The following is a 13,558-nucleotide window of genomic DNA, read 5'->3' as shown; positions in this document are numbered from 1 at the left end:
AGTGGTTTTAGAGCCTTCTCCAATCTTTAAGCAAATCATGTGCAAACTTTTTAATTTGCTTAGCTAGTTCACCTGTCACTATATACTTCACTGAACTGGAGACTAGATGATAATCTCAGTGTTTTGCACCAAGACTGCCAGTTGCTAATCATTGCCCTTACATTTTCTTAATTCTCTTAATCTCAGCAGTTTATAAAAGGTTAACTGTTTACACATCTGTTTATATTTTTAAACGAAAAGCTTGAAATGAATGGAATTATTAATAACAGATGTAAAGATAACAATAGCAGTATGTGAAAACCAGCTTGTCATATAGAATTTCCTCAGCTATTTTCAACTGTACAAAGACATATTTCTTGTTTAATTTATCAACATGGTACTAATTACATTCTCATAACAAACATAACATGTTGTTTATAATTGAGGACTTACTTATTGAAATGATGATTTAGGAAACAGCAACATTTTGGGACAGCTTCTTTCTGTGATTTTGCTAATGCCAAAAGTGAAAATATACGGTACTTTGTCCCTTTTAGAAATATCTGCCATTTTCTGTGCTATTACAATTTGTAAGGTTTTTCTTAAATAAAGAGAGGACAGAATTATTCTTATGTTCCACATACTGGCAAAAAGTGGAACAACATCGCCAAGTAGGTTATTATATTCAGGTTAGACTTTAGGATTTTAGTCTACATACAACAGCATGCAATACTGCATATGCAGCCTGAGGCAATGATTAGAGATGCACATTCTCATCAGTATTGCAATGCAGATGGAAGTGTGCGCCCCCCCCATGCAGTAAAAATAACACCTGGACACCTCAAATCACCATGCATTTATCTCTTTTTTCTATTGATATATATATATATATATATTTATTTCAAGCTTAAAAGTTACATTTTGTTACTCAACACTTACGGTATATTAAGTTCTACATATTAATGACTTTCCACTCACTGATCATCAATGCTTATATTCAAGATTATAGACAATGGCATTTTATAATTCCACCATATCCAGTTTCATCCTCTTTAACAGGTTTCTCAATATGTTCTGCTATTTTTTCTTAATATTCAAACCCTGCTGTGGACTTCACCTATGGAAAATAATTTTTTTAGGGGTTTCCAGTCCTCTTTAAAGGATTCTGTTTATTGTGTCTCTTATCAGTGCCGGCAGTTTTGCCATCTCTGTATATTCCAAGGTTTTCACCAGCCATTCTTTTTTTGAGGGTATTCTCTCATCCTTCTGTGCATAGAGATTCCTTACCACAGTGGTTACATAGATAAATACAGTTTAAGCTTTCTTTGGAATTTCACTTTCCAGTATCCCCAGCAGGAAGGCTTTCTTGAGAAAGATCAGTTTGAATTTTTTCCCTATTATATATCATGACGCAAAAGGCCGTGGCCTCCATGCAGGTCAGCCTCATGTGATAGAATGACCTCTTTCAATTCTTACATTTCCAACACTTGTTTGATACATTCTTCTACAATCGAGCTAGCTTCTTTGGTGTTAAATACCACCTGTACATCATCTTTCAAGCTATAACATGTTGTAAATTTCATACATGTTTTCCGAAGCTTTTCGCAGGTAGCAATAACTATATAGTGTCCAACATCTTTTGCCCACTTAATCATTTTTTTATGTTCACCTATTGGTGATATCCATAGGTGTTTTTTTGTGTTCCAGAAAATCTTTATTCCTCCTCCACACCCCCAACAGACTCCTCCTTATATAATGATTAAGAAAGTCTTTATGTACTTTGACTTTGTCATGCCACAAATAGGAATGCCACCCATATCTTCTATCAATTCCTCCCAAATCCAGTAATCTAATCTTCATTAATGTTACCCACTCTTTTAACCAAGTTAAACATGCTGTTTCATGATGCAATTTTAAATTTGGTAAGGCTAAGCCTTCTCTTTTACATCTGTTAAATTATTGAAACTTATTATTGGTCTTTTCCCTTGTCAAATAATTGTAGTAATGTCTGTTTGCCATTGTTTAAAACATATTACTGAATTGATTACTGCCACGGTCTGAAAGAGGAACAACATTTTAGGTAATACATTCTTCTTTACCACCGAAATTCTACCCATGAGGGACAGATGCATTCTTCTCCATCTCTGTAAATCCACTTTAACAGTATTCCATATTTTCACAGAATTGTTTTGAAACCACATTGCATTTTTGCCAACCAGACCAGGCTCACAAGGAAATCGGTCTTAATATCTTGCGTCCATACACATACTGCTCCCTCAGTATAGTCTCCCTCATGTTGTACTCATGGCTTTGGAATTCACACTATTTTCAGAACTATTTCACCCCCTAAATATTAGCCACATTTATTATATAGGTTATTAATAAAAATGATATCCTGTAATTGGATTTGTTTAAAAAATGAAAAAAATGGAGTAGTCTTTTAACTCTGCATTACGTGTTATAATGCAACAGAGAAAATAATGGAACTTCTGTTCCAAGTTATTTCTTTCTTTCTGAGCATTTTGCCTTTACTCATTTTTTTAAAGCAAATGTTTAATGCAAGGATTAATGCTTGTCCATCATAGATATTTCAGTTCATAAGAATGCCAAAGAACAAAAATAATTTATCCTTTGTGGTTTTTACTGAAGCTATACAACATGTTTGAAATTTAAGAAAGCAACAGCAGAGTTTACTAAGCCCTAATATTCACCAATAACTATGTTGAGCTTCTGAATATCCTTTCCAATTCTTCAAGGAAGACTCCAATACAATTCTTGTCATTCATTCACTGTTTCCATTGTAATGGACAAACCAAAACAATGAAATCGTCTTCAAAACCTGGGCTAAATCCGCACGTTCTAAATCAACAGAACCACATGAAGCCTTGTTGTGAGAACAAGATAGCAAGTTGATTTACTGGACTGGGAGAAATGCCCAGATTTTGTGGGTGGTAAGGAGGAGGGGGATAGTATTAGGTTAGTGAAGAGGAATTGTTTTTTAAGGATGAAGGAATACTCACTTCCCAGGTTTGGTTGTTGGATGGCTGGAGTCTGTGAAAACCACTGTATATACATTAGAATGAACCATGTAACTTGAGTCAGTATTGTTGACTTTTATAAGAGTCTTTTATATTGGATTTTATGAGAGATATTGTCCTTATTACATAGAATTTGTCTCCCAAAGAAGGCCTCCATATATTGGGCATTGTTTTGGCAGTGGGTAAATGTGCCCTCTTTTTATCCCATCGCTGTTTGCCTCCAGCTAGTACAAAATAAATTTGTTTTAATGTTCTTGTTGTTCCTGCGTCAGAAATTGTATAATTTGAGGAGTTGTATTCAGCAGAGACCCCACCATCTGGGATTAATAATCTTGCTATTCTAATAAACACCTTGTAAAAGGTTGAGCATTTGCCCTACAATCTTAGGAAAAACAAAAAATATAGACTCTTTTCAAAAGGGAAAAATGTATTTTATATTAGCACTTCTAAATCTTTTAGGACAGCTATTTGGCTTTTGAGCCCCTCAATATATAGATTTTTTGTGTTTCCAGAAAAATATTTTCCCTCTCAAGGCCTTCAAAGCATTCCAGACATGTGTTTCCTTATAAGAGCATATTGTCCAATCATCGCAAATGCATCATAAATTTATTTAATAAATATATTCTGTTGAGTATATTTTGCTTTAGTGTCACTAATTGTCATGGAGTAGCCATACTTAGATGCAACTTTTATGTTAGAAATTTAAAAACCTAGCCTTCTCTGTGTTTCAGGCCCCTGTAACAGATGAAGATAACATGGAGGATGGTTGCTCTCAGAAACTTGTCTCTGCCAAGTACCTTCGACTCTTGTTGCTAATATTGATTCCATGCATTTGTGCTCTTATACTTTTGCTGGTGATCCTTCTAACATTTGTGGGTAAGTACTACATTCATATGCAAGGACAAAAAGATCAGTGCAATGAACCTTGCTAGTAATTTAACTTAATAATGTAAAGTAGCACCGATAGCATTCTGTAATTTAAGAAAAAAGATGTTCAGCTATTAATTTCTTCTCTTGGTAGGCAAGAGGAATACTGCATTAATAGTTGTATGGTGAGCATATTTTGGGGTTTCATACCTCTGACCCATGGGTCACTTGATAACCAGCTATGCTTGCACTAAGGTCTGAGCTGTAATGTTCATGAGAATCCTGCATTAAAGTTCATCAACCTGGGAAGGTAGCCCAATTAGGAGAAGGAAAGGTCTGATCCTAAATCTCCACTGCCTTGTGGGAAAACCTTGGGAGAAGAAAAGGCTAAGGAGTAAACCCTACACAAATCTGGAGTGGAGTCCCTAAGATGGTTGGATGGCGTCTGCTATGCCTCTTTCTGGCAACTTCTGCAGCCAGGCTGGTGCCAAACGTATTTGGGTCACATCAGCAAGGCCAAAGGAGCGTGTGTCTTGATTTCAGGGCAGCCCAGGACCTTGTTTTCAGGGTTCAGCCCAGGAGATGATTTGCAATAAAACATTTTTATAGCCTCTGCATTTTTTGTTTAGATGAGCAAAAGAATGCTGCATTGCCGGGGGTTGGACTGGATGACCCTCGTGGTCCCTTCCAACTCTGATTCTATGATTGGTAAGCATCAGACTGTATTGTCTGATAACTGAGTCTAGGGATCCGTCTTTAAACAGAGAACAGACTGAAGGGAATTAAGATCAAGTAAGCTAACAAAGTAGAAACATGATATTCAAAGTGTATTTCTAGGAATAAAATAATCCAAACCCAAGATTCGCTGGGATGAGGGAGTTTTGATTTGACATGTGCTGGGCTTTCTCAGCTGAGTCAGGGCTGAGCTGGGTCTATGATGGCATAAGTCCCGCACCCTGTCTCAGACTGTGGAACTTAAGCTGATGTAACTTATACGGGTGTAAGTCCACAAAGAGGGGTGTTATGGGGGCCTGATAGGAGTTAGGTGGGGCAATGAGAATCCTGTTCCAACACCTTTCAGCTTAGTCATGTGATTTAGCAACCCAATGGAACTTAGGCTACAGAAAAGGTGGTGTAAATCCAATTCTTCCTACACAGTTTGGAATAGGAGTAATTTATGTTGAATTTCTGTAGTTAGAAGAGCTCTGCAACTAAAAAAACTTTATACTTTTGTTACTTTTATTACCCACGTCAACACATTTATTTTATGTAGGCTGTCTTGTTGGCTCATACATTAAAAGAAATATTAAAAAGAAAGATAGGAAGAATTTAGTAAATACATATGAACAAGTAATTAATAGCTCATGCTTTTAGAAATAAATTACACAGTTTTAGAAATAAAGATAATTACCATGGGATCAAGTAGTGTGCTGTGGTGAGATTGTAGTTAAGAAATCCTCAATACAGTTGAAATTTCTTTACAAATAAAACATATGCTGTAAGTCTATGAGAAGCTGGCAAGACTAAAATACACATAACCCCATTTGTATTTTTTATGTTGATCACACATTTTCATGTAATATGCATAGTAGATACTTATAAGGACAAAGCATTTGTGGGTTAAAAACAGAACCTGAATGCTCCAGAGGAATCACACAGGGCCCTGTTTTCTAGGGTTGTGCATCTGCTCCAGACAAATCTTGGATTCCAGTAAGAATTATGCTGATTCATGCTGATCTAGTATTTGTCTGGACTGGGTCAAGGTGGTCCTAGATCCCCTTGGTTCGGATCCCCGTAGAGTGATCTTGAGCTGTCAGAAGGGGGTGATCAGGCGGCAAGGGAGGGAGGAGACAGTACAGGTTACAGTCTCTGCCTGCAGGTCTCCCTTTATCCCCTGATGCTGACTGAGTTGTTTAATTGGGGCTTTAAATCATGTTTAAACATTAGGACTGTGCAAGGCCTCCATTTCAGTTAAGGGCCTGAATAGGGTCTGGGTCAGAAAAGGACCAGAGCAGAGTTGCTAAACTGAGACCTGAACTGAATTGGGGAATGACTTGCACTGCCCTACGGTTTACCACTCCTCACCCCCACCCCAGAATAAGGGGATGTTTTAGAGAATGTCAATTTTATTTTTTGAAAAAAAGAAAGAAAATAATTTAGAATATGAAAATGGAAACCCAAATAAGTCATTTATAGGTTTGAACTTTAAACTGCATAATGCTCTACATAGCAAACAATGTCTGTCTGGCATTTTAAATGTTTTTTAAAAAACAATTTCTATTGGTTTTTAAACAAAAACAAATACAAGAACCATTAAGCACTTATCCAGCAGTACATTGAATGGTGTTTGTTCTATCAATTGACTCTAGATATAAACAATGTTTAAACATATTGCTTAATGTAACCTCTCCAAGCCTCTGAAAATATTGAGCAGTTGATATAACAAGGTCTTGATTTTGGTCATTAACATAATTAAAGAAAGGGTCCACATTTCTTGGAAATCCGTTTCCACATTTCTGTTTGTTATGCCTTTAATTGCCCTTCTGTGTCTGGTGAGATGCTCAGACATTGCTGTATCCCAGATATTATTTTCCCATATGTTCATTTTAAATTTTATTAAGGGGGAAGTGCATTTGTCTATAGAGCTACAAAGTGTCTTTTAAAAGATACAGATGGCAGTGTACACAATGGAAGGAAAATCAGAACACTGATGCCTAGAATTAAACAAACAAAAAACCCTTATCCTCTCCTGCCTTCTATTCTATAGCTTCCAACTACCTACAGGATCTCTTCCAGTAGGTAGTGTATGGGATGTTCATTCTTGTTCAGTGAATTTTGTCAGGTTCTCTGGTTTATGTTCTATGATTTTTCCTTCCATTCAGGTGCGTTGGGGAAAAACTGCTTACCTTCAAATGAAAGCGACTTACTTCACCCTGATGGTGACACTGAAATGCCTGATACTCTTTATCCAAACATGACTGAAGGTCGTTCAAATGTTGTTCCATCTATGGGGAACAAAATACAACCACCATCTTGGACCACAAACCCATTATTTCACCTTGACCAAATACATAAAAACTTCAGTATACATAAGGGAGCTGCACAGGTTGCCTCACAAACCCCATCACTGAAAACAGGTGAAAAGATTTTGACCAAAACTCCTGGAGACAACTCCTGGTCATCAACCAATACAGGAGACGAAACTCTACAGTCCACAGACACATCTGTGAAGATCATAGGCAAGAATTCATCTTTTTCTATCCTGAAACCTACCAGTCCATCTACTGTGCAGCAAATAGATTTGAAAAAAAGTAAGTTTATATTAATCTGGATCCTTAATTAATTATGATGCAAGAAATATAATATAATTTTGTGGTGTTATAATTTGCATACTTCCTAAATCAATAGCTACCAAGGAATATCAGTTTGTTCAGGTAATTCTCATCTTTTTTTTGGGGGGGGGGGAGTTGTTGAGCTTTTTTTGTTACTTTTGCCCAGAGTTGTTGCACTATATGACAAGGGTTGTCATGCGTCTGGAAATTCCAGACATATAAGTCCTTATCTGGACCTTGTTTAATGTTGAACCATTATTTAGCTGGCTAAATAATTGTTCTGAACATGGGTTATTGAAGATCTCTGTCAGTATAGCAGACTAAGCTCTTTAATCAGAAGCAAATACTGTGCAGATCACTGCTTAGCAAGATATATTAAACAAGCATGGGTAAGTACATTAAGTACATCACATTAAAGTGATAAGCCTGTTCACTTTTTAAAATTGTCCATTTGTTGACTTGCCTTGTTGGAAGGCTGTTGATAATTCTGTAGTCAATAGCTAAAATCCAAGAAAATTAGTCTCATTTAAATCTCATTTGTAATCAGTAGAACTAGCTGGTTATAAGCCTTGTTGATTAAAATGGTACTTAAGCACAATTGGTTGGATTGAAGTCTTTGTATTGTAGGGGGCATCTCTTCTCAAATGTGAAGATTTTACTTTTATATGTGTCTTGGGCACTTCCTCCATAGTTTCTGTGTGTGTGTGTGTAGAGAGAGAGAGAGAGAATATATTTAAGGGTGGCTTATAGACTTCAGATGGGACATTCTGAAATGCCCTGAAAACTGGAACTGAAAATATTAAACTGAATAAAATGTCATTCCTTGTTTTACCTTTCGTAGTTTTAGTACATCTAGGTAGTCTACTTAGCATGACAGTTATTTATCAGCGACCATTTTGCTTACACTACATATACCCTGCAAATAAAAGGGTGAAAGTAAGGAACTGCAAACTTAATAAAAATAATATGATGTAAATATCTGATCAAAAACAGATAAAGGTAGGTAAAATCTGAGTTGTTCTGCAACTTGACCTCGAAACGTTGCACTAAAGGGTGACTTGGCATGGACTCAGTCCTCATTGAAGAGATCAGGGCCAGCTCAAAACAGTTGTCTCACTCTGTCTAAAGGTAGGACAAGCCCTGGCTGGGATAGTTATTGGTTCTAACATGTACACAGAGGGGGGTATATTCTTCTTTTAAGTGATTTCTTTTAATTTCTCATAAGTTAATTGATATTCCTTCCCTATATCCATTGTGTTACATATACATGCATGGTTGCATACATACATACATACATACATACATACATAACTACCAAGCAGTTGCTAGCAATTCTCTGTGACCTCTTATTACCTTTCAAAATTGAAGAAACGAAAAGCTCCTTCCATTGCTTCATTCTCGACTGCTTGTCTTTCCAACAGCCTGTCAGAACAATACAGTTTTTAAAAGACACCCGAAAGAAAGCAGGGAGGATTCCTGCCAAATTTTGGGGGGCAAGGAGTTCCACAGGGCAGGCCCTGCAACTCTAACAGCCCAGTCCCTCATTTCTGCAATGGGGTTCTTCTCTTTTGGTGTCTTCATCTTATTGTTATACCTATAATTGAAAAACACAGTGTTTTTAAAAAATGACTTGGCCCCTGGCAAAGGCTGACTAAACCTAATTTTAGTTAGAGTGAAGTTAACATTTTTTCTATAGTAAACAACTCTGTTATAGAAATATTTGTGGAACATGTGCTTTGTGTGTTTATAGATTAAAGCAAGCACAAACATTTAGTTCAGCAGTCTACCTGTAATGCTCTATTTCCTTCCAAGATAATTTAACTAAGGCAAAGGAAGAAGAGTAGCCATAGGTAAGGTAAAAGGTAAAGGACCCGTGGTTGGTTAACTCCAGTCAAATTAGACTATGGGGTGTGGCACTTATCTCCGCTTTTAGGCCAAGGGGGCTGGCCTTTGTCCACAGACAGATTTCTGGGTCATGTGGCCAGCATGACTAAACCACTTATGGAGCAACAGAACACTGTGATGGATAAATTATCAGAGCTAATTTTATCCAAGACAAAGGAAGAAGAGTAGCCATAGGCACACGGAGAACATGGGGCTGTTGACCTAGACTGTGCAAACCTTCCTAGCATGTCATTCTTTCTCTTCTGTGTCAAGCGACTAACAAATGTAAGAAATAATAAAAAAGAGTATCCACATATTGAGTTCTTCCCTTACTCACTATTTTAAAGCATGTAGAAAAATTTCTACCCAGTGTCCTGAACTCATCATATTGTGCATCTCTGCTACCAAACACTCAGTGAGGTTAGAGGTGGTTCACAATGTCAAATTCCTTCTTGAGATTGTGTATTGCAGGCACAACATTGAGCGTCAGAAGTCAAGCATGAATCAGGTTGTGCAGAGCCAGTAGCCATTTCCGAGATTGCAGACAGTTGCTTTCCAGCAACCATGAAGATAGAGATGGCTACTGGTTTCCTACATCCTGATATTTTTTCCACACAGTTTTATACCCACATATGATTGCCTGGAATAATGTGACAGCATGAAAAAGCCCTTGAAGTGCAACAGAAGTACCATTAAAAGCAATTTAATGTAAAGAACAAGAGCTCCTTTCAGTCTTGAGCCAATAGTGTTGCATCTATAGTTCAACCTGTTTACTCATAATCTTTCACTTTCTGTAATGTTATATTTTTATTTTTTTGGTGGCTTACTAAGTACATAAACTAAGTGGAATTTAGTTAATTCAGCCTTATAAAATTGTTGACAAAGATTATGGCCTATAGAGTATAAACTCTTATTTGCTGAGACTTGTGTTGAATATAAAAAACCAATTGATTTTTAAAAGACCAATTGTAAGTTTTACATCTCATGAAAGAAAATATTTGGAAATTCAGTGCTGCTGTTTTTCTTGCAGAATGTTTTCTGATCCAGCTGAAGGGGAAGCAGTTTTTGCTAATTTCCTCTCTTGCAGACTTTGTGCCACTTTCCACATTGCTGGAAAAAGATTTTCAGAGGGCACAGAAGTGCAGTGGGGAAATTGCTCCCCCTTCTCTTAGGTTAGTGGACACTTCCATTGGATCACAAGTCATTCTACAGTTGGAATGGCAGCATTGGTTTTGCTCCATGTCTGGACTAGAGGCTATGATATGAGAGTGCATTTGTGTTCATTTTTATAGTATAGCGTATTGGCTGTCATAACTGATCTAGCAGCCTGTCATGCTTTGTTCTGAAAAAGTGTTTCCAGAAAGAAGCAAATGATATGAAAGAAAATAGTTTCCGATTCCAACAGAGGAACTGAAATGCATACACATTCAATAATATTTTGGTATTTTTGTAAACACACACCTTTTTAACCAGACACACAGTTTATATGTTAAAAAAATCTGCTCATGGGAAAAGATCATCATTGTGTTTCCATAGAACACATAGCCAGCATAGAAACACTATAAATAAATTAAAATGAATATAATCTCAAGTGATTATAAGACATCGCATCTTCAAATGGAGCTTTGGATGGGTTGTACCAAGTGCTGTTCTGGCATTTTTTTTTCTTTAATTTTACACCAAAGGGGAAGATAGGCTGGCACTAGTGATATAAAAGTTGGTTTAGGATTTACTTTATATGTGAAAAAGGTATTTTCAAAGGACATCAGGGAGAAGGTGGTTTGGTGAAAAGATGCGGTGTTAGTTTGATTTTTGCATTATCAGCATGTTAGTCACGTGACACATTATTTGATAATTTGATTGATACTGCAAATCAGAAGACACCTTGATGGTTGGTGGTAGAGACTTTTAGGGGGCCTCTGCAGGACAGATTCAAGTACATACTGATTGCACAGTTAAAGAAGATTGGAAAGTGATGGGAAAGTGTATTGAGAAGTGTGAGATGAATAAATTGGAAGACGCAAACACCCCACAAGCAAATCAGGATGAATGTTAATTGTCATGTAACTACCCCACAAACAAATCAGAACAACTGCTCAATAAAGAGCAGATATAGTCTAACCTTTAGTAAGCTTTGTGCAAGCAGGGCTTTTTTCCAGCCAGAACTTGTCAAAACTCAGTTCTGGCACCTCTCGGGTGGGTGCCATTGCCATTATAAGAGAACAAGGGAAACATTCATGGTAAGTTCCGGCACCTCTTTTTCTAGAAATATAGCACTGTGTGCAAGGAAATCAGGGTGACTAGTCCCTAAATAGATTGTCTGGAGAAGTTCTTTGGCTGCATCTATACTACAAATATATTCTGGTTATGTACCAGTTTAGCTATTTGCTCCCTAATAATCATGAGAACTATAGTTTGGTGAGGACCAAACTGAAAGGGGAATAGATGACATTCCCCATTCAGAATTGCTGTTTTCACAATTCTGAAATGAAGAAGGAATGATTACTGGAAAGTAATACTTTTGTCCCTATGAGGCATGTGTACAGTTCATCTTAGCTTCTGTCCAATAATATTTTTGGAAGATCCTAGACCAGAGGATTCCCAGTCGTTTCCAGTGAGGGTCAGTACAACATGGCTCAGTTTAAGAAATGGAAATTGTGTTTGTGTGTGTAATGCCACATAAAACTTAAGTAATTTATTCCAAAGATTTAGCCACTCCATTATTGAACATTATATAAAATAAATTGGGTTAGCCCCAGAGCTTATCCAGACAGAAGTATCTCCCAGTAGTCTGCAGAATGGGGTTACAAGCTCATTGGATGGAATCAAAACTAATGGGGATAATCCTGTGCACAGTTTTATATAAACAACTACCTGACATTCAGAAGACATCTTAAGGCAGCCCTGTTCAGGGAAGTTTTTAATGTGTGACATCTTAGTGTATTTTTGGTCTTTGTGGAAGCCGCCCAGAGTGGCTGGGGAGGCCCAGCTAGATGGGCGGGGTACAAATAATAAATTATTATTTAATTATTTAATTATTATGTTTATACAGTATTTCAAGAATGGGCTGGACCAATGTATGATTGCACCAAGTATGGCATTTCTGGATATTAATTAGACATGACTGGCAAATGTCCTTTAGACACTATTCATTATCTCCTCTGTGTGGTGGTTGTAGAGCTTCAGGTTATGCAGAGGAAAACCCTGTTCTTCTCAGCTGCTGTTATAACCTCTCAAGAGAAGGGATTTTGAACAGCACATTGCTAGAATATCTTAATAGCCAAAGTGTGGGGCCTTATAGTGAAAGAAGTGGTCTCTGAGAATTTAATTGCAAAAATGTGCAACATATAATATGAAATTGGTTGTTTAAATATATTAACAGAGGCAAAGCATGTTGCAATAAATATTGTATCCATGTGTTAGGAATAGCATTGGGGAACCCTTGCATTGTAAAATGCAAGGAACTGCAAAAGCTAAGTGATGTTATTATAAGTTGCTTATTTAATTAAGAGACTAATATGTTATGGAAACTTGGACATAAATTAGAGGGAAGATAATAATAATAATAATAAAGTTTTTTATTTATACTCCGCCCTCCCCAGCCAAGGCCGGGCTCAGAGCGGCTTACAAACAATAATAAAAACAAGAAGAATGATTACAACTTAAAAACAAAAATAAAATACAACATTAAAATAATGGAACATTAAAATATTAAAATGTAGCCTCATCGCAGGAGGAGAAGGAAAAGAAAGAAAAAGAGAGAGAGAGAGAGAGAGAGGGAGGGAGGGAGGGAATCAAATTGGCTCCAAGCCAAAGGCCAGGCGGAACAACTCTGTCTTACAGGCCCTGCGGAAAGAAATCAGATCCTGCAGGGCCCTGGTCTCATGAGGCAGAGCGTTCCACCAGGCCGGAGCCAGAGTTGAAAAGGCCCTGGCTCTGGTTGAAGCCAATCTAACTTCCTTAGGGCCCGGGACCACTAAGGTGTTGCTATTTATGGACCTTGAGGCTCTCCGTGGGGCATACCGGGAGAGGCGGTCCCGTAGGTATGAGGGTCCTAGGCCGTGAAGGGCTTTAAAGGTCAAAAGCAGCACCTTAAATCTGACCCTGTACTCCACTGGGAGCCAGTGCAGCTTGAAAAGCACTGGGTGAATATGCTCCCATGGCAGAGACCCCGTGAGGAGCCTCGCTGCAGCATTCTGTACCCGCTGGAGTTTCTGGGACAGCTTCAAGGGCAGCCCCGCATAGAGCGAATTACAGTAGTCAAGCCTGGAGATGACCGGCGCATGGATCACTGTGGCCAAGTCGGGGCGGGAAAGGTAAGGGACCAACTGCTTGATGCGGCGAAGGTGGAAAAATGTCGCCTTGGCTGTTGCTGTAACCTGCGCCTCCATGGAAAGGGAGGCGTCAAGGATTACACCCAAACTCTTAACGGAAGGCAGTGGCACTAATTGGGCCCCC

The 13,558-nt window shown here is 37.8% G+C and overlaps 1 protein-coding gene across 6 annotated transcripts in view; it reads left to right on the top strand.

Moving 5' to 3' along the window:
- Nucleotides 1-13,558, top strand: part of CORIN (corin, serine peptidase) — a 117,528-nt gene that overhangs the window by 15,657 nt on the left and 88,313 nt on the right. For all 6 annotated transcript variants that reach the window (XM_079989659.1, XM_079989657.1, XM_079989661.1 and 3 more), the window contains exons 2-3: nt 3,749-3,893; nt 6,767-7,195. In XM_079989659.1, coding sequence (XP_079845785.1) covers nt 3,773-3,893; nt 6,767-7,195 — 550 coding nt within the window. In that variant the 5' untranslated portion in view covers nt 3,749-3,772. The remainder of the gene's footprint in view (nt 1-3,748; nt 3,894-6,766; nt 7,196-13,558) is intronic.

Source organism: Podarcis cretensis, assembly GCF_951804945.1.
Source record: "Podarcis cretensis genome assembly, chromosome: 9".
In the NCBI taxonomy this organism is placed as follows: domain Eukaryota; kingdom Metazoa; phylum Chordata; class Lepidosauria; order Squamata; family Lacertidae; genus Podarcis; species Podarcis cretensis.
The sequence above is the reverse complement of the archived record's forward strand: the minus strand, read 5'-3'. Positions and strand labels throughout refer to the sequence as shown.